General features: G+C 40.8%; 1 protein-coding gene across 2 annotated transcripts; it reads right to left on the bottom strand.

Moving 5' to 3' along the window:
- Positions 1-8: 8 nt before the first annotated feature.
- usp20 (ubiquitin specific peptidase 20) lies at positions 9-21,022 on the bottom strand. Of its 2 annotated transcripts, XM_086301194.1 has the most exons (26): positions 20,646-21,022; positions 20,430-20,525; positions 20,209-20,316; positions 20,000-20,053; positions 19,641-19,703; positions 19,415-19,555; positions 19,179-19,281; positions 18,899-18,968; positions 18,614-18,727; positions 18,428-18,506; positions 17,029-17,545; positions 16,744-16,893; positions 15,932-16,044; positions 15,507-15,679; positions 11,083-11,177; positions 10,961-10,994; positions 10,823-10,868; positions 10,492-10,672; positions 10,234-10,360; positions 9,980-10,149; positions 9,730-9,811; positions 8,672-8,780; positions 8,485-8,587; positions 8,340-8,408; positions 8,089-8,257; positions 9-6,862 (listed from the first exon to the last, which is right to left on the bottom strand). In XM_086301194.1, exons 3-25 carry the CDS (start codon positions 20,284-20,286, stop codon positions 8,100-8,102), a joined length of 2,829 nt encoding a protein of 942 aa, XP_086157320.1. In that variant the 5' UTR covers positions 20,287-20,316; positions 20,430-20,525; positions 20,646-21,022; the 3' UTR covers positions 9-6,862; positions 8,089-8,099. The 2 variants fall into 2 exon arrangements, with proteins under 2 accessions (XP_086157320.1, XP_086157319.1); XM_086301193.1 differs by having other exon boundaries at positions 20,430-21,022.
- Positions 21,023-26,511: the final 5,489 nt, after the last annotated feature.

Raw genomic sequence — 26,511 nt, 5'->3', positions numbered from 1 at the left:
GGGGGAGAGACACTGGCTGCTTTTTCACTCGTTTTCACTCCAATCCTTGTGTGTGAGCATTTTTACAGATTTAGAGTTTTTTTTTCTTTTGTTTCTTTATTAAGCCTGTCAATGGAAAATTGTACTTAGTAGTCAGTATAATCTTTTAATGATATAAGTTTGCATATGGTAGAATGCTGCATGTAATTATTTGTATGTAGAAGTATATAGTTGGTGGCATATTGAAAGGATGTCTCATCCTAGGAGGTCTGTAACATTCTAGGGTGTTCACCCCCACATCCTAGGAGCATGAGAGTTCGTACCTTGTTTTATTGTTTTATGGTAGGATTAACGTAGCTACGTCTGTTCTAGTCTAAGTGTTTTAACTGCTGGACTTCCTCACCGTGTTATCTAGGGTGAACCATCTAGGGTGGGGGAGACTACCCTCTTTGTGACCAAGGATGTAGCTTTTGTGCTTTCATAACCCTTTGATCAGCAGGACACACACACACACACACACACACACACACACACACACACACACACACACACACACACACACACAGAAGTACAAAATAAAGACCGGGGCAGTGCTCAGCGCGAGTCTCTCAGTCTGGAGACTGCCCTTGCTAGCAAGAAGTTCTGTGTGTTTCTCTTCTCTGGGTCTTTACTGAAGAAGTGTTTTAGAACATTTTCCTTAACAAAGCCATATAACACTAGCCTATGAATTCTTCAAGCATAAAAAGGCACCTAACAAACCAGCACTGTGTCTACATGTGACAGACCATTTCCAAAGAACCAACAAAGTCAATATTAAAGAGCCATTAGACAAAACCTTGGCATGGTATCTAAGCAGGGTGTGTTCTTAACTGGACAAGTGGACGACAAAAGTGGCAGGCCTAAAACCTATCTACACCACATGAACATAGTGAAATAGAAAAAAAAAATCTGGAGAACTATTGCTCAAGACCACTTGAAAAAATTACATGACAGTCTGGCTCCTTGTTAGCGAAATATAAAGAAATGAGGGGACTTTTACACAGCTCTGTAAAAATGCTGCATCAGTTTTTTGAGGCTGATAGGAACACCCAATGTCCTGGAATCAGGCCACTGGTGTTCCTCTTGAACAATTGTCAGTGAGGTTTCAAATATTTACCAAAAAGCAGCTGAAAGCAACCATCAGTACCTTCTTGCATCACACACACACCAAAGAAAATTGGCATTTTCAAATGTAATACGAGGGAATTTTAATCATCAAACTAGTCATAAGTTATTACATCAGTTATACAGATATTAAGACATCTCATTGAATTTAGGCCAACCACTTAGGTCCCACGTTATCAAAGCAACACTACTGGCATGAGCACACGAGCCACACATTAGAGGATACAGAGAAAACAAAAGTCAATGAGATCCCGTTGTGTGTTTTAACATTTCCGATTAACTGTCCACATTTTTGAGTGAAGTGAAAACTCTGCACGTGTAGCTACGCACTGTAACACAAACAAACAAACTCACAGATGAGGATAATTAAGTAATCACCATTCACGATTTCTCTACACTGCAAAGAAAGTCTGAACAAAAAAAAAACAAAAAAAAACGCTCCAGTCTTCAGGTCAGCTGTTCAGACTGTCAGCATGTCAAGCACATCTTTGATGATAGAGCTGAGATTGCACTAAGATTTGTCTTTTATTTCATTGCACTCCCCCCCCAAAAAAAAAAACATGTATCTAAACATAATACACATATCGCCAATAACACCTCTCGTGGATACAACATGGAAATGTGCTAAAAGAAAACACATTAGAAAACAATGAACAAATCAGTGGTGTAAACAAAACAATGGAAAAAAGTAATTCTGCCTATCATGTGTTAGGACGCGCCTTTCAAAGGTTCCTGTTGTTTTTCATATAAAGCTGGAGAACAAAGGAATGATTACCTCCTGAGTTCTCATCGCTTTCCTTAATATCTCTGCATGAATGAGAGCTTTCTCGATTGAGCTTCCAAACAAATAAAGCTGTTAGAGTTAATAGTACACTGCTAGACATACATGACTAATGTAAAGGTGGATGAATGTTGGGAAATTTCCCACCTTAACAAACAGTGTGTAGGGGATTGAAGGCACTGTATTCAAAAGTAGGATGACTATAGTGCAGATAGAGTTACCCCAGCTATTATTAAGGGAAAAAGCACACATCAAACACTTAATTTTTGATCGGTATTTGTCAAAGTTTTGTTTTATTCTGCTAAGATGACTCGAACACATTAAAGGGAAACCCTATTTCTACTTTCTTGTTAGAGAGTAAAAATGTCCAAGGTCTTTTTAAATATAAAAACATTTAAATAATTGATGAATCTGTGTCTATCTGAACTACTGTCGCCTATTTCCACAATCAAGTTTCACATTGGATGGGTGTATTGCTGACTATACAAGCACAGTGCCAAATGTGAAGTTGTTTTGGATAAGGGGCGCCTCACTTAGCTGGAAGGCAAGAATGCCACGGGAACCAAAAGGTTAAAGTAGATATGTCACAGAATGAGATATTAGAAATCTGGAAAATTTAGAGCTGAACATGCACAGTAGTGAGTCCACTCAATAGCCATGGCAAGCCAAGACACCTTTCAGAGGAAGCTCATTTCCACTGCTTGTATCCACAATCTCGTTCTTTCGGTCTTCACGCCCAGCTCTAACCATAGGTGAGGACAGAAATGTAGCATGACTAGTAAATCTACAGCTTCACCTTTACACTCATTTCTTTCTTCACCACAACAGACCGGTACAGCACCTGCATCTCTTCAGACAATATGCTATTCCCATTCTCTAGATCTAAAGATACTTGAACTCCCCTATGGGAGAAACTACTTTCCAAAGTGGAAAGAGACCTGCACCCTTTTTCGGTTGGGAACTGTGGCCTCAAACTTGGAAGTGCCAAATGTCATCCCAGCTCCAAATCATCCTAGCGCAATGTATGGCGCTTGAAAACAAAGTGTCTGGACTTCTTTAAGTTTCCTTGAAGACTTTTCACCTCTCATCCAAGAAGCTTCTTCAGTTCTAAGAGCAAATGGTGGAGAGTTCCAGATTTTAAGCCCTATTGGGAGTGTCCCCAAGAGGGTCGTGGACCCCCTGTTGATCCTCTGCCCCACACCTTTGAAAGCGGGTGTGAGGCACAATCAGTCAATGTTTCAGGTGAACCCACTGTGAGACTAAGCCCCACCCTATCAGGTGATTTACTGAGGTCAAATGGCTCAGGATGTGAGTGGTCGTTAAGGCGTCTGGGAAGGGTTCTCAAAACTGGATTATAGATGGCAGACTGTTGGTGTCTTAAACCACCGCCTCTGTTCAAAGATGGTCGTTCACAGTGGACATAGATGCTTCCTTCGCTCTTCTTTCAAACCATCTGTCTTCTCTGTCCGAAATGTGAACATTGGCATCTTCAAAAGAGAGACCTGTGTCCTTTAAATGCAGATGAATAGCTGAGTCTTGTCTTGTCAAGGTGGCTCTTCTACTCTTCACTCTTCACCAATTGCTCTTAGAACTAGAGAAGCTTCTCGGATAAGAGGTGAGATGTTTTTAAGGAAACTTAAAGAAGTCCAGACGGTTTTCTTTCCAAGCTCCTTTAACTACAATAATTTGGATGAACTGAGAACCATCCTAGCAGAAGGTCACCACCTAATGAAGTCAGAAGGACCATATGATCTACCAAGCGATAGAAGTGATCTGGGCCCACCCAGCCAGAAACAATCTACCACTTCTGTACCTGAACTCTGGTGGAGCCCTGGTTGACCATTAATTCTCCACCCCCCAAAAAAACAAACAAACATTAACTTTGATTTTATTGGAAACCTAGATATATAACTACATGTACAGAGGTGAGCCAGTTTTGGCTTTATGGTTGAATTCACTGTCAATTTGTCCTGTGCCTCTATTTTGGCTCTTCTATTTGGCAAACGCAACCGGGGTGAATGATCATACTCTATTATTGAGACCCATCTGTTATGCCTCAAATTATAGCCAAAAATGATTCCTTGATACAAATGTGAAGAAATTCAGACGATTACTCCCAAATATGTGTGGGTGAACTCGTCATCAGGGAAAAATTGTAATTTCACTTAGAGGAATTTTTTATTTTTTAAAAAAAAGCAAATGACACAGAACGGGGAACACTCTGGAACAAACACCACTTTGCACCTTCATCTTACATAAAAGATTAAATAAGCCCTCACTATTATTTTCAGTCATTTGGCCCTGAAAATTTCGTTATCAAAGTACTTCTAGCTACTTTTAAACCGGCATCAGCTGAGTTGCAACATTTACCCACAGTCTACTTCTGGAGGTTTTTCACTGCCAGTCTAATACATATAATTTCTCCCTTAATGATTACTGATAAAATAGAGATTTAAAAGCAATGTATATGCACTGACACTTTATGAAAAACACCTATGGAGACTTCATGTCATGTAAATTGACAAAAAAAAGAAGAAGCATGTAATAGCTCATTAACACCATTTCTAAACCTGATTATTATTAACTGACAGTAGACTAGACTAATATAATGTAATGTAGTCTAATATATTAAAGGGAAAGAATTAGCTTATTAAAATAATGCCAAGCATTAACTACTTAAAATGTGGGGGCAACGTTTGGCAAGGGTTAGGGTTCTATTATTTATTTATTTTTTAAAAAGAACAAAAAAGGCAAGCGTGTGGTTTATCTGAAATGAGAAAGAGGATGACTAAGTTTACTTAGCTAAGCTTCTTACAGATTTGTTATCGAATTATCTCTCTTGCATTTCTGCAACATGAATTGCACACTTCAGGAAAATATCTAACATTTTATACTTATGCTAAATTTTTACAAGGTTTTTTTTTTTTATTTACCACCTTCAGATTGGAGTCCAAACATTGCACAGTAGTATAAAACAAAATAATAATAATAAAAAAAAAGTATACATACACCGAATCAGTATAAGGAGTAACCTTATTGGTGCGACATGTTTCTTTTCTTCTTTTTTTTTTTTGCATATGTGATATCTGTTTGTGAAGCTGTTGTGTTATTTCTGCTAAATTTTTAGAAGATGGTGGGAAAAAGCACTTTGTACTTAATACTGCCCTTTAAACAAATACTGCATAATGGTCTGTTGTAATAACAGGCATCTCAAAGTTAATTTACACTTAGAAATCAAAAGCTTCTGTCTCTTCTCGTCATAAAAACCAGCTCTGATGTTTTGTTGCACAAGATTCTCTTCATTAATCCTCTCTCATGCTCAACTTTCTGTTTATGCCCCATGAAAATTCCCATTTCCAAATTTCCATCTGTTAATATTCATAAACTCCTAAGTATTGATAGCTGCTTGCGTAAACTAAACAGAAGCGAGTCAACACTTCGATCATTTTGAGCACACAAAAAGATAACGGGTTGTCTGTTTGGGGTATAAAAATAAAAAATAAAAAAAAACTCAACCTGTCAGTGAAATGTCCTCACTTGAGCAAAGAAGAACAAAAAAAACAACAACTTTTTTTTCATGCATTTATACCCAAAGTCTTTTGGAACATGCATTTTTGTAGTCTGTAAACCCTTTTAAACAAATTCAAACCTGAAAAGACCCACAGTCCTGAGTGCTTTTAAAGAGGACATATTATATACCACTTTAACATGTTGATGCAGGCTTTACATGTCCCCGAAATGTTTAAGGTTCAGCTTATACCCCCAGTTTTCAACAGACGCTTTCAGTGCCTGTAGCTTTAAATTAAAAGTGCTGCTGGTGCCCAATCTCCTTTTCAGGAAGTGGTCTGTAAGACACACACGGGAGCAGCCGAAAGCACCACCCAGTGAGAGCAGTACAGCACAGTGTGCCACATAGACGTGAATGAGAGACTCTGATGTTTCTATCATTCTCAGTGTGATCATTTTACATGCAACACAAAGCAATCACAAACAACCACTGATTTGAGCTCATGATTATGAACCATGGATCAATTCAAAAACTGAAACTTTAGCAATGCAGCTTTAAAAACTGGCTCATAACTGGCGACAGGTTACAAGCCAGGTTGTAGTTTGTGTCTTCACATTTCACACTCATTTCATTGTCTGTAAACAAAAACTGAAGATTATGTAAATGAGGTCAGCTGTAGTGGGATTTTAAACGTGCTGAAATGCAGTACAGGGTGCGATGAGGAGAGATGCAAAGAGACGTAAAGGACCGAGCTGAGCTTGGACTAAAGCAGTAAAGGTGACATGAAAACACAGAAATGTACACCGGGGCAGGTCTGTTGTATTCAGGTGCATCTATTCACCAGTGGGGCCTGTATGTAACTACATGCAATATCTCTAGAGATGCTCTTTTGCCATCTTTTGTGGAAAAACAAAGTAGATATGCATAATATGTCCCCTTTAAAGATCAAAGTGTCCGACTGTGATTTATCTGACATCCCTCTCGTCATGGCCGTACCTGCTGATATGTAACTAAATAACAAAAAGCACTGTTAATGTCTCTGGGTTTGCTTCCAGGGAAGAAGAGAAGTCCTCAAAAGCAACACACTGTAATTCTATTCTCCGGAGCATTTCGTCTTGTAATACTTGCAGCCATCTGCCCGTTTAGCATTATACAACACCATGTCACTACAGCGGCCACTGAGACACCACAGCTACCAAAAACAGCTCCAGGGATGTGACAACATCTTATTTGTACACCTCAACATTAAGGATCAAAGTTATCCAACAAATAAACCGTGTTGTTTTTAGGTAGCGTTTTCTCTTGCTGCAACATGGCTTCAGAATAACATGCTGCTACATTTACAAAGTGCTCAAGATGGGGCTTCTTCACCGTGGTGCAAATTCCTCAGCTTCCTGTGAGGACAAGAGTGGAAAAAGGGCTCAGAAGACCTGGGGATGATAAAAGTTGAGAAACAGTTTGAGAATGAGCAGACCCTTGGTGAGGCATCATCTCCAACTCTATATTTTGGATTTATAGCAGTTAAGAGACCAGATATCCTTCTTTCTGCTGATTTACCCAAATACACTAAAAGGCATACCTGAATCCACTCTGTGTATATACAGCATATATAGGGATATGTATGTTTATAAGTACAGTGTTGTGCAAATGTCTTGAGCCACCTCTCACTGCTATATATTTTCCAAAAAAATTCCAGACATTTATTGAATCCTGCAAACATACACGGAAATACAGAGTTTGTACAGTTCTAACAAGTTCAGCAACAGAGCTTCAGGCCTTTTGTTCTCTTCTCTGTCAAGATGATCCCACGCTGCTTCAATAATGTTGAGGTCTGGGCTCTGAGGAGGCATTTTATTGCGATTTTTGAATCACTTATTGCTAAAAGATGAAGCTGTTACCAATCAGACACTTTCTAGATGGTATATCATGGTGAATCAATATCTGACAATACTTATTATATTTGTTTCATCACAAATCCCACAAACCAAGGCAGCAACTCCCCCGTGTTTTACAGATGGCTGTAGACACTCACTGTTGGACCTCTTCTGACCGCCACCATACATGTTGATAATAAGTTTTAAATGTGGATCCCCTGCTCTGTGATCAGAATTTACACCAAAAATACAGAATCTGAATTCCTTTGTTTATAAGACCTGTTGCCACTGATTTTCACTCCAGCTCCTGTGTAATTACACACACCTCAGCCACTTCAGATAACAGGAGATGAAGTCCAGATGCAACTTTTAGGTCCATTTTTTCACGTTTTTGAGGCCTGCCAGGTCGTCTTTATCCAGGTTCCTTAATTTTTTTTTAGGACACACTGCACACCATGTGGAGATGTGCCAAATTTAAAGCTAATAGCTCTGTGTTGTGTAACTGTCTTATGTTTGGATTTGGGGTGTTTTTTTATAGATTCAACTCAAGGAAATGGGAACAAATAATCTTCGTGACAGGCTCCTAATAACAAAGTGCCTAAAGATACGATTTAAAATTAAACAACAAACATTAAACAAATTTCCTCTGAAAATGGTCAGGTACGAGGACTGGACTCAAAATGAGGCCAGAGAACTATTGCTAAAGATCACTTTTAAAAAATTCAAAAACATCAGTCTCAAAAGTTTTGCACAGTAATGAAGCAAAGTGTAAAGATTCCAACCTCTCTTTATCTCAAAGTGCTCTCGTCTCTGCCTCAATCTTCCTCTCTCCGTGAAGGGTGTCGGGGTCAGCCGGGGCCACCGTCTGTCTCACTGCAATCTCAGGGCCTCCGCCATAAATTCCCAACAAGTACTGCCAAGTCTCCTCTGAGATCTGACCATAGTCTGCACCTGTGGTGAAAAAACACGCAATGTCTAAAAACAGTACATTGATTTTCTACCTTTATGTCCTTTTCAACCTCCTCAGACTTACCTTGCTTTAGCTGTATATGTCCTCCTTTCATAACACCGATTTTACTGTTGTCGATGGGACCGGGTGGCTCTGGGAAAAGGAAAGTATAAAAGTATTTGGTAAAGAGAGAAAGATGGGAACTCGAATGCGCTGCTACTCATCGTACCATTGTCTTTGCCCTTCACAAAGCTCTCCCACTCTCTGAACCACTGCATGCTGATACACAGGATCACTGTTGGAGCCTCCTCAGCTTGAAACTCTTTGTTCAGCTACACACAAGAGAAAAAAAAAGTTCATTCAACACAAAGACACTTTAGCACAAAGGTAAACTTTTGCATAACACACACGTTTACCTTGATGAAGGTGTCAATTTCTGTTTTTCTGCGTTTAGCTAGAGCTTCAATCTCCACCTGACAGATTGCACACATGTAGAGGTGGTTGACTGCTGGGCCACCTCCGAAGCTGAAAGCAGAAAAAATCCGTAACAGAGAGATTAACACATGATTTGATAAGGAAGTATAAGGCCTTTTTGTTGGTCTTTACATCAATGCTGAGATGCATGTCATCTTTAAATGGGTGCTGCTGCCTAATATAATCAAAGTGGTCAACAATGTTGCTACATGACATAACCATTCAGCTCTTATGCCGAGTGACAGTTTTGGTCATTTTGATTCTAAACAGCAGCAGCGTCTGGTTTCTTTTTTAATACAGACAAAAGTACTGAGTGACACCTCTTCAACCTTTTTCAGGTATAAAAATCAAGCACCTAACCACGCAGCTTGACTTTACACACGTTGGTGAAAGAGTGGGTCATTCTAAAGCGCTCAGTGAATTCAAGTGTGGTGCTGTAATACAATGCTACCGTTGGAACAAGTCAGTTTGCGACATTTCCTTCCTCCTAGCTCAACCTCCTTGTTCTAAGTGCTATTACTGCAAAGCAGAAGTGCTTGGCACCAAAGCAACTCAGCCACAAAGTGACTGTCACTTTTGTGTGTCTGATTTCAAGAGTGCTGGTCGAGATCTGTGTAAATAGTTTTGTAAATCAGACAACTTGTTCTGTTTCACTGTATATACTGAACACTACAGGAGTGAGAAGCCTTCAATCATTAAAACCTCTTTTCTCTTGTTTACTGGATAGGGGTTTAGGTGAGCAAATTGTCTTTTGTTTGACTCTTAATTTGGTCAGGGAAGATTAGGGACCTTTGGAGATCTTTTGTTTGTTTCATTGCCATAGCTCACTGCTGAAGTCAATAAATAGCTGCATAGCATTTGCAATTGCTCTGTGTTTTGGCTCTTTCTTGGGTGGAGTTGGAGTGGGGAAATCACATTTCTTGTTACGCCCAGGTTATCCCAGGCCAAGGTCGTAACATAGTCATACTGAGGTTTGTTTGGCAGCATGGAGCACGTTTACCTGTTGTAAAGGTATTCCCACACGTTCTGGGGAACAATCACAACCAGATCATCTATGTAGTGGTATTTATTAGGAGGGATCCCTGCACAGAGATGAAACACGTTAATAAAGACAGTGCAGGCATGTTTTTCTAATCAAGACAAGTCAGTGGACGACTTAATAAAAATATTTATACCAAGCTGCAGGCTGAGCCATGAAAGTAAAGCGAGCAATTCTGATTTTAAAGAAGAGACTTATTAACCACACATACCGCCATGTTGACAAAGAAACGTGTGGTTGCTGATGGGGCCTGGCTCAGCGAAGGTGTTGAACTTGTTGAGCCATTCTCTGGAGATGTAAAACTGCAGCAGGCTGGGCTCCTTCATATTGGCCAGAGCCACCACCTTCTGCCTCTCTCTCACAGCCTCCTCGCTACTTTTCCTGCACGAGTACAATAGAAATAAATCACTTAACACATCTTGGACGAATTAGCGTAGAGTCTATGTAAATGACACCTTTGCTCACCTATAGAACAACACATAAGCCTCTGCGTTCTGCACCACCGTCTCATGGACTTCGGTAACATACTGGTCATCAAACTCATACCACTGGCCGTTGATTACATTCTGACAGTAAGCTATGTAGTGCCCACCTGCACCCATAAACAGCATGACAAAACATATTAGAGACAGATGCTAATCGGATATGTGTTTTGCTCGCTCTGTGAGAAATATTGCCCACGGGGGAAATAATATATCAACAGGAAACTTTGTGGTCTCATACTTCCTGCAGTGCCATGGTGGCAAATGACTGACAGCAAGTCGTAAGTGGTAACTTGCGATGGACTCTCTTTAGCCAGGAAAGGTCGCATGTCGAGGCCCTCGAGCGGGAAGGACACGTGGCTGCTTATCTTGAACGAATACATGACCTCGTGCCGAAAACGTTTCAGGTGAATGCACAGAATCTATGCAGCAAATACAGGACAAAACAAGGAAATTAAAGATGGCATTATGCAGCAGATTGCAAATGAAACCGATGTGTTATCTACTGAAAGAAAGTGCTGAGCTAAAAAAAAAAAAAAAAAGTAAAAAGAAAAAAGAAAAGAAAACCGCACCTCTGGAAGTCTAAGCACTTTGCAGTATTTGACACCATTTCTCAACCTGTAGAAAAGAAAACACTGTGTGAATAAATGCATACAAGTACTCTCCTTTTAAATCAAGGATATATATTTCAAGCATTTAATTTGACGCACTTTTTACATCTCTCACAGCTGTACATGTTATCCCCTGGGAAAAAACAAAGAAAATGAATGGAAATTGAAATTCTGACATATAAACTATGCTAGTATTGGAGCATTATTAGAGCACCAATTACCTTTGAGTTCATCTGCAGCAAAAAAAGCAGCAAGGCAGTCCTCTAGTGTTACCATGGGCCCCCAAAACCAACTGGGGATACATGAGACTACAAACCTGCACAACACAAACACAAATACTCATAACAAAAAAAACCCAAAGCAAGCTGGAGAAATATTAGCTTTAAAAGGCAACTCTAAACTTCAGCGCAGTTGATCACATAGTGAAAATGTTTCCCCTTTTTCAATTAGTCATTTTTAATTATTCTTACTAATAAGCCTGAATATTCTTTAAGCTTGATTCTCAGACAAAACAAAGTGAGTTAGAGGATGGACTGATGTGAAAGTTAGAACATCTGGAAAACTGCAATTCCTTGAAATGGCCGTTTGGGGCTGGCTCCAAAAGCGAGTCAAAATTATATTTATTGTATTAAGAATTAAGGTTATTGGGGGCGTGACTTAATAACTGGAAATCTTAAGGTTACAGATGTCCGCTATAATCACTAGAGTCTTTGCAAAGACTCCACCAGAGCTAATTAAAGCTAACTGAAGTCACTCGCCCTTTCTGAGGAGACTTTGGGTTAATTTGATAAGAATTACCTGCCAATAACTAAAAAATGGAGTAACAATTCATCCAAAAGCACTCATATAAATAATTATAAATCACTCAAGTGTTTTCCATTGTAACCACCAAATTTCCATTGGAGAATAGCTTCAAATCATAATGTAATTTTGTTGCTTTTATTTTGAAGGCGGATGTCTGTTTTTTAAGTAGTTTTTAAAAATGACTTTGACTTCTAAGAATTTATTTACTGAAGTTGGAGGTAAAGTTGTATGCTTAGTTTGTGTAGAGCAGATTAGTGTGATTCACCACTGAATCACCACGATGAAAAGATGAATACAAGATGAAACACGTAGACTTGATAAAACAGCATTTGAAAATGTGCAAACTGTTAACAGGAAGGAACGAGGACATTTCGGGGAAATCTAAAGCTTCGGCTGAAAACAAAGCAGACAATTTTGACTTTTTCTCCTTGCCACCGGATGAGAAATGTGATATCTGCAACACAGCCCAATATAAGTCTATGTACACGTGAAACAAGAGAGTTTGACATCATGGAGGAGCTGGAGTGATTCGTCCATGACGGTAACCGCATGCTTGGATAGGCTGGAGCTGAAACGGCACAAACTGGCAGGTGTTACAACGAATGGCTGTCTAAATCTGAAGAAAGATAAAGTGACTGAAATGAACACAGAACTGAAATTGATGTTTTTGCACTGAATTATACACCAGGAAGTGTTGTGTAAGTCATTGCTAAAAATGAACCATGTTGCAAGAGCAAAAGCACCGAATCATTAGTATTTCACATCATCATCACTGCTGGATCTTTATTGCTCTCTCATAGAGGAGAGATTTCCGTGTATCAGAAGACGCTCTTTGGCTCTACCTTCATATGTCAATAAATATGCTTAGTGACTAAGTTTAACAAATCCCCTCTCAGTGATGATCACCTGTCTGCTGTCCTTCATATTTCTACCTGCAGCGCTCCACAACAGTCCCGGTTTCTCATGGGGAAAAAGCTGACCCCTGTGTTAGCTGATAACAGCATTGTCAAAACACGGCCACTTCTGTTTCCATAATATCAAGATTGCAACAGCCGTGAAGGTAAAAGTCAAAGCTTTGAAACAAGACTTCATAAACTAGTCTGTGCCATCACAGCAGAGTAGTAATGTGAACATGAATTTTTGAGCTATGATGACGCAAACAAAGCGTAGGAGTATGACCTTATAGGTCAGATCTTATCTGCACTCCTTCCTGAGGGAGATATCTGGCTCTTTAGTCTCCGGATGCTCTGCCTGTATAGTGCCAACATACGTGCACAGGTAGTTTGATGGTGATTTTTGGAAAAATACACTTACCAATGAGACCGAACCAAAAGAGTACCGTAATTGTCGGGCTATAAGCCGCTACTTTTTGCACAAGCGTTGAACCCTGCGGCTTTTAGTCAGGTGCGGCTTTTCTATGGATTATCCATGAGTTTTGTCATATCATAAGACGATTTTTTTGTTTGTTCCGCTGTTGTACGGCACTACGTTGCCTGGCGGAAGGGCATATGATCAGACACACAGTATCGGGGTTCAAGAGTGGTATGTTGGTCACATGTCCATCTGCCAGGCAACGTAGTGCCGTACGAAGTAGCGCGAAAAACAAAATTCAAAGTAGCGCTACACGTTCAGCGGGAGTCGTGGATGATGAGCGGCGATAAACTTGCGAAAAGCAAGTTATGCCCAACTCCACCGGTGGATTCTGACAGCGTGGAAAAGTGTGAAAACATCCACGATCACCAACGGATTTCGAAGGGCTGGACTGCTGCATGATGGAGAGGAGGACACCACCACGGCCCTTCAGAGGGTGTTCGACTCTGACACTGACAACGAGGATTTCTTTGGTTTTGAAAGTGACAACAAAGGAGAGAAGCGGAGAGTGGATGACGAAGCCACCCTGAGCCTGTTCATATCCGACACTGGAGAAGAGGACTTTGGTGGTTTTAGAGCGCAGGAAGAAGAGAAAGATGGTGAATGACTGACTTTTCTTGTTAAAGCCGTGTCACTGCACCTGAGCCTAAAAGGTAGGCCGAATCTATTTTTCTGGTGTGCTGTAGGTTATTGTTATGTACTACATTTGTTACTCGTTTATGAAGCACAGTACATGTTTCGTACTTGTAATTACCGGTACTTGTACATATACCTAAAAAGTTGTGCAAATATGTACCCGTAATTTGTTTTTCAAAATATTAATAAAAGTGATGTGTCTCCAAACAGCCATCTCTTTCCTGACAATTCCCTTTGTGTATATTCTCTTACATATGATAAGTCAACATTGAAACACCTGCGGCTTTTAGTCAGGTGCGGCTAATGTATGTACAAAACAGGATTTTCCCCTGATTTTAGCTTGTGCGGCTAATACTTAACACACTGTTTGCTGCTATAACTACACATGTTTCTTTTTCAGCTATTTATTTATGAGTGACTTATGTATGTATATATATGTATATATTGTACTATTCTTAGTTAGTGTATTGTCTGTCTTGTCTTAATGTTGGTTTATAATGGAGCACTGTAACAAAAAAAAATTTCCCCCAGGGATCAATAAAGTATTCTGATTCTGATTCTGATATTCAGGTGCGCTTTGTAGTCCGGGAAATACAGTAATGTTTTAAGCCAAAAAACAAAAACAGTAATGAGTTCAAAGATGCTCTAAGTCAGCAGAATTTTTTAAAAAGAGAATAAATCTGGGTTAAACAATAAAAGCCCTCTTCCACCATTGCTTGAGTGTTATTATGAAATCAAAGGAGTAGCTTTTAAAGGGAACCCCGGCTATTAACACATGTTTGCGCTAAAATATGCACTGTGCTTCCAATAACATATATGTGGTATTAAAATACGCCAAATGTTTTCCTTTCAGGCACATTTTATACAAAACCGATTTACCAGTAGGCCGCCATTGTTATTTACTTCTCAGTGCACTCTGGGTCTCTGTCGGGGATGCATAATTTGGCACGACACCATTGCCACTGGCAAGCAGTAGCTGCATAGACACCAGTAGTTTTCCCTCACTTTCACATCCTCGTGTGACGGATTGTTTTCATCTTCATCTAAACTAAGTACTGGTTGACTATTTTCATCCTCTCTCAGATTGTTCTGGTTCAAACTGGAAAGGTTGAACAGAACCCATTTCCAGGGGACTGCTAACTGTTAACTCGATGCGGTGCAACCGTGTGACGTCACTATCCAGAGTATTTTTGCTGAAAAGTGTAAGTGTAGTGCTTTTCAGAGCCACCTTAAGTTTACCAAATCTATCCAACCAATGAGTAACTGAGTGACTCTAGATGGCCTCTCTACATGTCCTACACACAAACTTTATCTGTTTATCAGCACATTTTCAGAAAAAAATGTGATAAATCATTGAAGGAAGTTATCTATGAGGCATCACCTGCAATACACTTCCTCTAACTAGCAAAGTGATTGCTAGTTAGAGGAAATAAACTATTCATTTTTTAGATCTATTTAGTTTATAGATCTGGCATAGCACATGCGTTCATCTTCATCATCGAACACACAGACACGTGTTGCAGCACCTACTGAAAAGACTAGCTAAATAAGAAGCTTTTGTAGTTTTATGATTCGTTTTCAGGAAATACACAAAGACTTTGAAAAAAACCGACAGGCCAAGCAAGTTTCTACTCGCTGTTAATTCTGTAAAAATGTTACCTTGCAGGCATATAGAAAGCTTATCTAACTACATCTGAAGTTACAGGAAACTAAAGTCAGAAACATACCAGATTAAAAGTATATCGGTAACATCAGCAGTCAACATTATGCACAACTAAGGGTCAAACATGCAAACGTCGTCTCAGCCTTTTTCAATTATATTTCATTCACTGACCGCCGTATGGAGTCCATGATGTAGGAGATCCACCCCTGCGAGCCGTAAGTGTCAGGGCACACACCAGTCTTCACCGGCAGGTTCTGATGGATGGATGAATGGAGCTTTGCTAGGTCTTCTTTACCAGGAATAGGGAGGGATAAGTCCTGGAAGGTTTCCACTGTAGTTGAGACCTGTACCAAATTCAGAGAACCAGTTTAAACAGCATACCTCTAGCAGTAAAAGAGCAATTATGAATGTGTTTTAATCACTCTAATTACACAAAAAAGTCTGTATAATACTGAAATGAAATAATTGCACAAGTCACTTCATTTCATTTAAACCTGCTTTGATAGGAAATGTAATATAATTTAACAAATAAACATATTTTATCAAGCATATACTCTACCTCCCCCTTGTGTTCAAATATGTGAAGTGCATCTTACCCTGTCACAGGTCAAACACTGGACTAGACTGAGGATCGAACCATCAAAGATGTCCGAGATCACACTGCGATAGTGAGACTGTTTTTTCTTCCTGGCACTGAGCAGCAGCTGAGCTGGAAGACACATGATGGGAGGGAGGGCTGGCTTCAGAAGACAAAGGCAGAGAGCATCTCAAAGAGTGCCACCTTAACTAACATCTTTGTAACTGTGTATACTCAAACTGAAAATGACTTTCAGATACTATTCATCAGCTACACATACCTTTTAATGCCTGCCACTAATTCATTCATCCTTCACTTGTCCAGTTTTCTCATTTTTTAAAGGCCACACTGCACACCATGATGAGACATCCCAAGTTTTCAGCTAATATGTGTCAAAGTACTACTTTATGCCTATCAAACTGTGTTATCATTGACATTTTAAATTCAGCCAAAGAAATGGGAATAAATTATGTGGTTTTTTTTCAACCGACTGACGGTTTGAATGATACACGAGTCACGTGAGCCTCCACAGTCACCTGACCTAAACCTTGGAGTGAAAATGAGTGTAAAAGCAGCCAACATCTCCAAAAATAAAAAACTTAGAAAGACTCAAGAACTCCACTTTGGACAGTGTGATTCTACAGGCAAAGACTCGCCTGCTTCATATGTGAAACATTAAGAAGCATCCTATGTTGTTTACTTACAGTTCTGTACATGCGACTACCACGGTAGTGCGGTAAAAATGTGTTTTACCGAGGCAAATGTTTCTCAACCTGGGGACTCTGTTAAAATTGTGAAGCATCTTGAGCAGTCTATGAGAAATTTTCTCACCTTTTTTGAAGGAGTATGCAGGTCCTGAAGAGCGGAGAGGGCTGGACCGGGGGGGACTGGAGGACAGTTTGGGATGCAGCTCTTGAAGGGTGCGCACAGGACTGCAGGGAGTGGACTGGGGCTGGGTCATCGATGCTTCATTGTCTGGCTCTAGAAAACATCACAGTGGAAACACAAACTTAATGATAACTGATGATATTCTACAATACATAACTGAATAATCCAATATATAAATATATAGATATATAAATATATAAAATCACTGTATTCCTGCTGGTCTTGTACCTGAGCTGTTGTTGCTCGGGACTTGACTTTGCCCTGTGTTAGACGTCTGATGGTTTTCCTGACTTTGGACCTCTGTGTTTGGGGCTGCAGGCTCCTCTTCATCCTCCGCCCTCCTTTCTGGAAACCCTTCCTCAACTGCTGTGTCCACATCAGCATCTTCATCCATCTCTTGTGAGCCTCCATGGAGCGGGGAGCCGGGTAACCTCCTTTCTTTAAGCCTCTCCTTCTCAGAGATCACTGTACCACTACTGACGTCCCCCATTCCACCTGCCGGTGACCGTATCCCATCACACTCATCCTGGATGAGCAGCTCACTGTCACCCACCCCTCCTCCCTCCCCTCGGTCACTACTGGAGCCAGAGTCACAGGAGAGGAACTCATCCTCAGAGGGGGAGCGGTCTCCGTCTCTTCTGTCCTCCCCGTCGCTCCCGTCGTAGCCCACGCTACACTCCGACAGAGGCTCCTTCAGCTCTTCGTGTAGCTGGTCCATCAGACAGCGCAAGAACTCCTGAGTGTCCTGGACAACACAGAAACCTCATATTAACTGCATGGATAGGGCCGCATTCACAGAGAACATTTGTAAATGGACAATAGATAAACACAAATATTGCAAGCAAAAAGACAGAAACATTGGAGTAACAAGAAATCGGTTTGCACATTAGCGAGATACCATGTGCCGATCACAGCCACTGCGTAAACAGACAAATCAAACATTAACTAAGCCACCGAGAAAATATGGAAAAAATAACAAGAAACTGGATTGGAGATATCTCGATACTGTGTGACTGTCTGCATTTTCTCTTTAAATAGGATCAGACAAACTAAAATACTAAGTCTGACTTGAAGTTTATCCTTAGACGTGCCATGAAACATAACTGGGTAAAAATGAAGCCCTCGGTCTTTTCAGTATTCAAATATGAAGGATACAGAACAACAGAAGTAAAGCCTGTGTTATTCCAAGGAGCAGTTATCTTTCAGATTAAGCAGCCTCTCAGAAGGGAAAGGGAAATTCAATTCCTGTCTTTATGTTAAAAGAAAAAAAATCCATTTCCTATTACTTTGTCTAGTTCCCCCTCCAGACAAATGGCATTTGACGGAAGGCTTGTAGTCTAACAATGAAAGTGATTAAAGATAAAGGAAAACAGGAATTAACACTAATGTGGATTTCTCTTTGTCAAAGGCCAATCAACCATGTTTGTGTACTTGCTTTAACTGCCACAAGGGGAAGACAAACTGCAGATTTAAAACTGAGTCAAAAATAATGGACTGCACTTTAAAATACACAACCGAGTAATCTTGTGAAAAGCATTTTTTGCAAATCCAAGGGTTTAATGATATAAAATCCAATAAAAGGACAGTGTCAAGATGCTGTTGAAGCATGCCGGGCGGACAGCCCTACCTGCTGAGCGTAACCACGAAACATGGGGTTCACCAGTTTGATGCCGTGGGACAGGCTGGTAGGGACAACATAGCTGGGCCTGAGAGGGAAGCAGTAATAAGAGACATGCAATTATGTTTTCATTTTAATGACTAAACACTAGTTTGTTGTCCAGTTTACATACAATCATTGTGATGCTTTAATTACCGTTTTTTATGCCAGAGTTCTGAGATGAGTTTCTGGTAGCTCTTACACAAAGCAGGCTTCTTGTCAGTCCTTACCAATCCACCGCAGTCCAGAAAAAACTGAGTGAGAGGAGGGCTAATGAGGGGGCAGAGGGACAGCTGAGGTTAAAGCACCTCTAACATTAGTAGTAGATGTAAAACAAAAGAGAAGCTTTATTGTTTGACTGAAATATGTCCAATGATTAACCTGATTAAAACCAAAACAAACATTAAAGTTGTTCTACATTTTAGGAGGAAAAGCACGCACCAGTTGGACAGGGCTTGAAGAGCTGCGTTCATGTAGCAGGAATTTCCAATGTTTTTCATTCCTGTCAACCCTACAAACAAAGATCCAAAAAAAGATCACCAATCATGAAACACTTTATCCTCTCAGAAAGCGTTCAAACTAAACATCTTAGACATAAAGACTGCTGTACAAGTCAGAGAGAAAAGAAAAACCTTCAAGGCCTGAATAAAAAGAAACCAGGGCAACTTTGACCACCAGTCTAGAAATGTTTGAAGCTGATCAAGCATGCATGCATATATACCTCTGGGTTTAAGCTCATCCTCTTCTGACTCTGAGCCTTCTTCTTCGGCCACAGCAATCGGTACCGCTTTGAGTGGGTGACCAACTGTCTGGGGAGAGGTTTCCTAGAAAGAGAATAAACAAATATTATAAGCATCTTGTGTGTGTGTGTGTGTGTATTTCTTGTTCTTATGTTAAAATGTAAATTCCACTAGTAAGACACTTAACATAAAAACATGAGCTGGGTTGAACTCATACCTGCTCTGTAGCTTTACAGAGGTGTGCTGCAGCAGCTACGGGCACCAGGGCCGGCCTGTGCTCCAGAAACACCTCTCGCTCACACACATAACACCAGATCCTGAACGTTGTCAGATTCACGGTAAGGTTGTGCTTCTTAGCCTAAAAAGGAAGCACACAATCTGCTTATAGACTACTAATTTTAAAAAAGGGGCTTGCAAATAAATTTTGTATGAAAGGGCCGCACCTGTGCATGCAGGGTGCTGTGATCAGAGTAGGACTCTCCGCACCCGACATACGGGCAGTCATTCTGCAAATCAGACACAATGTAAGATAGGATCTCCTTCCTTTTTGCTTCTCTGTTCAGAATCCAAAAATCAATCAACACCCTTTATCGCTTTCCTGAACTGAAGAGGAACTGCATTTTTAAGCACATTTATACTCCACGCTAACATTAATTATACAGCATTCACCTGGCCCTCCAGTCTCTGATGATATATGCTAAGCGCAGTGTTGGCTTAGAAGTTAAGCCACTTTTTAGCTTTATAGCTAACTATTTGAGATAATAACGTAAGGTATTTAACAGGATCTAAGTCCTAACCTTACCTGTAGACAGGCCCACAGGTTTGGACCACCAGCTCCACATGACTGACAAGTTCCCTACAGGCAATATTAACACAACATAGTAAAGAAGAAGAAGTTTATATGCATGGATATTACATGAGCACAACACAGCTGAAGTGCTTATTTCAGTCGCCATCCACAACAGGGTATATTTTACATCTGACAGCAGCTTCACTGTATGAAAAGCGCACCTTAGACTTCTGCAGAAGGTCCTCCTTTGTCACCTCGCCTATTGAATCGAGGTGGAGGCAAACGTCTTGTTCAGCCATAGTTACCAACTATCTTCTTCTGGTGGACGTCTGCAAACGTGACAGGCCATTAATAGCAATAAAGTCTTCAGAAAGGGGCTGCTGTAAGCTAACGCTAGCTCCATCACCTCAACACCAAATACACAGACAGACATCGCACTCACCTCGTCTCTGGCTGATAGCTCAAAAGCAGATGCAGCAGCAGCTGTAGTCTGTCATTACCGCGAAGACAACAAGCCCCTAAACAGAAGCTGTCAACCCTGCAAAGGTAAAGGCCTTCTGTTTACCCACCAAAGCTCACGAAACATCTCCTGGCCCGCAGCGACGTGCTTTACAAAGGGCTCACAAACAGGAGCGGCTACCGCGACCCGAAATCTTACTTTTCATGTCCGTGCAAACAGCTCGTGCTGAATGCGAGCAGGTGACAGTATGCTAGCAAGACACCGAGGAGGTGACGCGATATCCCGGCAAACCATCCCCAAACAACCTCCCCCCCGCGCCACCTCCATCTGCAGAGAGGCCCGGCACGGCACGCACGACCACTGGGGACGACGTCAGGCTGAAGGAGGAGACGTCAGCCCCGGCCACCGTTAGGTCAGCACATGCAAATTCAGTTCCGCTGATGAAAATGAAGGCTCTCTTCTTTTTTAATAATAGATCTGTTTCCTGATTAACATTTGATTCATAACTATTTTATTTGTATATATAGATACATTCAGATTCATAAACCGCAAAGTGCGCTTCGATTTCGTAAAAGTCCCTATTTACGGAAGTGACATAATACTGTACGTATGTCAGAGGTACGTAAGTTAAATGGGTCCCTCGAGTCCATCGGTTGACTGTTTACAGTGCCGTGAAAAAACGAGTGTGTCTCCTTCCCCATTTGTCTTTTCTTGTTTAGTTTACTTTTTCTTGTTTGATTGTTTGGTTTTGTTTTGTTCTTTTGTTTTTTGTACGGGGCTCATATTTGTCACATTTTCTTTTCACAATTTCAGACAATTTAAATGAAGCTAGAGTAATGTTTGGCCTCTGGCATTCAAAGATTTCTTTACACAGATTATGAGTGGAGATAGGTTCAGGCACTAAGTAATATATGAACATATATACAATATTTTTTGTATAGATACAAAAAAATAAACAAATAAGTAGATTAAAATAACATACATGAAATTCACCTAGGACCTGCACAAAATATAATTTTACAGGTTTACCATATTTGACCCACTTATCCCACAGTTTTAATCAAAATCATTTTTCTTAAGAGAAAGAAAGTAGTCCTTTCCGTAGTATAAATGTCACGTGAGTGCTTTTTTCTATGCAGCTGTCAGGACACCAAATATATATTCATCAGGGCATCTTAGCCGAAATTATCAAGCAAATGTTAATGTTATGCAGTGAAATCCCAAAATAAATATAAAATGTAGTACTTAAATGATGTTTTAAAAGTGAGTCTGGGGAAGGGGACAGCAGTCCCAACAACAGTGTCACGGTTTGGCAGAAGTAGGACCCAAATGCAGGACTTTCTGAATGTAGACAATGTGTTTATTTACAGCAAAGAATACCAACAAAAGTACTAATAATTCACAGTGTGTGAGTTCTCTGTGCGACAGTTCCTCAATTCCCATGCAGTGATTTTCCTCCGTGGTCCACGGTAAATGTTCCTCTATCCTCTGAGTCTATGTACATAGGTGCCCAGCTCCCGCCACACGTTTCTGCAATCCTCCTGGAAACAAGAGACACTTCAGTTAGTACATCTTCACCTTATGAGCAGGAGAACTGTGTTCCTAATACAACGAACCTGCGCCTAGCACTGCTCCGCTACTCTCTTAAGTAGTGCTTCCTTGACAAGGCTGATCAGTAATAGGTGATATTTCCACTGCACAAGACACTTACAAATGTGGATTGCACAACACTGGACATTATATTTCTTCATTTCCATTTAATACTTGTACGGCTGCTGTTATTGTATATATATATTTATATTTCTTCATACATTCTTATATATTTCTATACTGTGTATTGTGTATTTTGTTGTACAGTTATTTTCTTTTCAATTTTAACTTATATATTTTATCTTATTCTTTCCCAGTTAAATTTACCCTTCATTCTAATTTGTGTTGTACAGTTATTTCATTTTTAACTTTAATTTTTATATTTTATTTTATTTTATTCCTTCCTAGTTAAATTTATCCTTTTTAATTTTCGTATTTATTTCCTATCTTATTCATAGCCTTTTCTTTTTTTCTTTAGGTCATGAGCAGTTGTGTAAGCATTTTACTGCATATCGTACTGTGTATGACTGTGTATGTGACAAATAAAATTTGAATTTGATTTGATTTGATTTGAATGTGATTACTCCAGGTGTGGCTGGCTCTAAGGCGGGAAGACTCTCAAGGCCTGGTGTGGCAGCAAAACCCGAACATCACAGCACACACACCCTTACATGTACACAGGGAAACGAGGGACCAGGAGCAGACAATACCAAACAAACAACAATAGACAATCCTGAGAATCTGATAGACCGTTTTTTGGTAAACCCAATATTGCTACAAAAACTTCAAAGTAGAAGACACGTCTTGGGTCTGTGAGAGTGGGGACGGAAGAAGACCATTTTGAGACAGATTTTATGGCAACGGACCTTGGAACGGTATCAACGATGAATAGATTAACCAGCATTGCAACTATTGGACCATCAATGCTGGTAGGAAAGAAGCTGCAGAACTGCATTTGTGGCTGGTCAAAACTAACAACTGACATGGGCCAAATACGGCATGACATGGCTAATGACCTCAGGCAGATTAACAACACCACACTCCCAGAGAAACTGAAGCTCTGGTGCTTACAGTTTGGGTTGTTACCCAGACTACTGTGGCCACTGATGATGTACAGGGTCTCGCTTAATCATGCCAATCGAATGGAGAGGCTAGTGAGCACCTACATGAGGAAGTGGCTTGGACTTCCGAAATGCCTAAGCAGTGTTGGACTCTACAGCGACAGGATACTGTCATTGCCTATCCCTAACCTAGCAGAGGAGTTCAAATGTGCAAAAGTGAGGCTGGAGATATCACTCACAGACTCCTGGGACTGAGAGGCGCTGCTCCCACCCTAGCAACGGGGAGGAAGTGAACCCCAGCCATGGCTGTGCTACAGGCCAAATCTGCTCTTCTCTATCGTGGGCAACGTCCAACAGGGCAGAGGAGGGTTGGTCTTGGAGCAGTAACACCTTTCTGGTAACAGGCATCTGTAACCGAATGTTGAAATATGATGGTGGAGGAGGTGCGTCGACAGGAGGATGCAGCCAGAAATGCCAGAGCTATCTCCCACCGATCACTCACCAATCACACATTTTCTTAAAAGCTTGGACTTTCCTGAGCCGGCAGACACCCACAGAGAGATCTTGGATGCGCCATTTTCCAAAAAAGAGATTTGCGCTGCAATTTTCTCTCTACAGTCAGGGAAGTCTCCTGGCCCAGACGGCTTTTCGGTAGAATTTTTCCAAATCATTTGCCCCACAGCTCGTACCTCTACTCCACTCAGTTCTACCTGAAGCATTCACACAGGGCAAACTGCCAACCTCCTGGCACGATGCTTCCATAACTTTAATTGCAAAACAGGGGAAAGATCCAACTGAGTGTGCGTCATACAGGCCAATTTCGCTTTTGAACGTCGACTTTAAGATCCTAGCTAAAGCGCTGGCCCACAGGTTGGAAAGGGTCCTGCCAGCAGTCATACCTGAAGATCAGTCTGGCTTTGTTAAAGGTGCCACCCCTTTTTCAACATCCAACGCCTTTTTAATATCCTGCACACGCCGTCCAAGGACACTCCAGAATGTGTTCTTTCCCTTGATGCGGAAAAAGCATTTGACCGTGTAGAATGGAACTATCTATTTGCTGTGCTGGAAAGATTTGGGTTCGGTCCCAACTTCATCTCATGGATCAAGTACCTATACTTGTCCCCTGTTGCGTCTGTTTGCACTAATAGCCAGAAATCAAAACCATTTCAACTTAAACGAGGCACACGTCAGGGTTGCCCCCTTAGCCCATTGTTATTTGATCTAGCTATTGAACCCTTAGCAATGCTTTTTCAAAGCAGTAAACTTGTCCAGGTTATACAAAGAGGTCAAACTGAACACAAAGGCTCTCTCTATGCTGACGATTTATTGCTTTCTATTTCAAATCCAAATACTTCCCTACCGTCTATATTGTCACTACTCATGCATTTCAGTCAAGTCTCTGGTTATAAATTAAATCTGTCCAAGAGCGAACTTTGTCTATTAAATGAAGAAGCGTTTCCAATAGATTTGTCAGGTTTCCCCTTTAAAGTGTTCAAAGAGCAGTTCACCTACCTGGGTATCACAATTACAAGAAAGTATAAACAACTTCTCAAAGCCAACTTTTTTACACTATTGAAGAATGTCAAACAAAGCCTTCAACAGTGGTCACCCCTGAACACAACTCTGGTTGGACGAATTAATTCAATTAAAATGAATATCCTTCCTAAATTCTTATACTTATTTCAATTTTTACCGGTCTTCATTCCCAAGTCTTTCTTTACAACTCTAGATTCTATAATCTCCTCTTATATTTGGAAGGGTAAACGACCTCGAGTAACTAAGGTGCACTTACAGAAACCTAAGACTGAAGGGGGTCTGGCACTCCCTAACTTCCGCTTTTACTATTGGGCTGCCAATATTCGGTCCCTGACCTACTGGTTACAGTCTGGGGAAGGTGTGGGCGCAGTTCAGGAGACATTTCAATTTGAATAATTTTTCACTTCAAAGCCCCATCCTTTCAAACCACCTATTCCTCCCACCAACTTTGGACAACTTGTTCCAGGTCTGGTTTAGAGCAGGTATTATTTGCTTTAAAGATCTCTTTATACACAATAAACTAGCATCATTTGATCAGCTGGCAGGAAAATACAGTCTTCCCAAAACTCACTTTTTTAGATATTTACACCTCAGACATTTTTTGCAGTCCCACCTCTCCAATTTTCAAGAAGCTCCAGCTGCTAAGTTACTGAACGAGCTCCTTAATTTGCAACTATCAGGCAAAGCTGTAATGTCTCGCATCTATAACAAACTGTGCAGTGTAACCCCAGCTCCCGTTGTGGGCCTCAAGTCCACATGGGAGAAGGAGTTGGGTATATCTATGTCAGATGACGTCTGGGACTCAGTCTTCTCTCTGGTAAATTCTACATCACTCTGCGCCCGTCATTCCCTGCTACAATTCAAAGTAGTCCACAGGGCCCACTTATCTAAATCCAAACTAGTTAAGCTTCATCCCAGTTTAGACCCTCAATGTAACAGGTGCGGGTCTAATGATGCCAATCTAACCCACGTGTTTTGGACCTGCCCTGCCCTGGCAAATTTTTGGGAGGAGGTTTTCTGCACTTTGAACAAGGCTACCAGCCTGAAACTAGCTCTCAACCCCCTACTTGCTCCCTTTGGTACAGCGGGAGAGGATGATAAGTATATTCCCAGAGCAAAGAGCAGGGTGTTTTCGTTTTTTCTTCTCTCTTTTTGTTTTTTGTCTGTTTTTGTTTTTTTTTCTCGTTGCTTGTTTGGTAAATAATAAGAGAAGAAAACAATGTTCCAACATGAGTTCTGTTTTGTATTCATTGTAAACAGTTTGTGTTTTTCCATCTTCTTTTTTTCTTTGTAAACTATATCCACAAATACTCAATATTTTGAATAAAAAAGAAATGCCAGAGCTGTAGCGCTGGCCAAGCAGGGTCGCTGGATGAATTGGGAGTGTCTTGAAAAGAGGAAACTCAATGGAGTGAAATCTGCAGAATGGAGTGTAATAGGCTAAGTTTCATCATATGATGTGCTGCCTTTCCCCATAAATCTGCAGCTTTGGTTTGGAAAGGACCCATCCTGCCCCCTGTGTGCACATCCAGCAACACCAAGAACATTTTGGTTTGTTGTAGGACTAGCCTTACTCAAGGCAGGTACACATGGAGACACAACCAGGTCCTCGGGTGTCTAGCTGAAAAAGTTGAGTACAAAGGGGAATCCATTAACACCCAACCTTTCACAAACCAAGAGGAGCATCGGTATTTGTCCGGGAGTAGGACAAGCTAAGAACTAGCTCTTCAACCCCCGGATCTGGGACCGCTGAAGGTCGCCAGGGATTGGCAGATGCAAGCTGACTTGGATGAGAGACTAATTTTCCCCACAGAAATTGTTACACCTCATTTGTGACCAGACCTTGTCTTTTGGCCTAACTCTCAAAAACTTGCTTA

The sequence above is a fragment of the Aulonocara sp. 'chitande type north' Nkhata Bay genome, linkage group LG7, assembly GCF_057382095.1.
Source record: "Aulonocara sp. 'chitande type north' Nkhata Bay isolate Kocher_YH1m ecotype deep benthic linkage group LG7, A_spYH_male_GT1.1, whole genome shotgun sequence".
Lineage (NCBI taxonomy): Eukaryota > Metazoa > Chordata > Actinopteri > Cichliformes > Cichlidae > Aulonocara > Aulonocara sp. 'chitande type north' Nkhata Bay.
The sequence above is the reverse complement of the archived record's forward strand: the minus strand, read 5'-3'. Positions and strand labels throughout refer to the sequence as shown.

Excerpts from the sequence above, each read along its gene's own strand:
- usp20 (XM_086301193.1), bottom strand. The coding sequence starts at position 20,286 with ATGGCTGAACAAGACGTTTGCCTCCACCTCGATTCAATAGGCGAGGTG. Across the intron at positions 10,995-11,082 it reads TGCTGCAGATGAACTCAAAG|GGGATAACATGTACAGCTGT; the intron begins GTAATTGGTGCT and ends GTTTTTTCCCAG. Across the intron at positions 10,150-10,233 it reads GCTTATGTGTTGTTCTATAG|GAAAAGTAGCGAGGAGGCTG; the intron begins GTGAGCAAAGGT and ends GTACTCGTGCAG.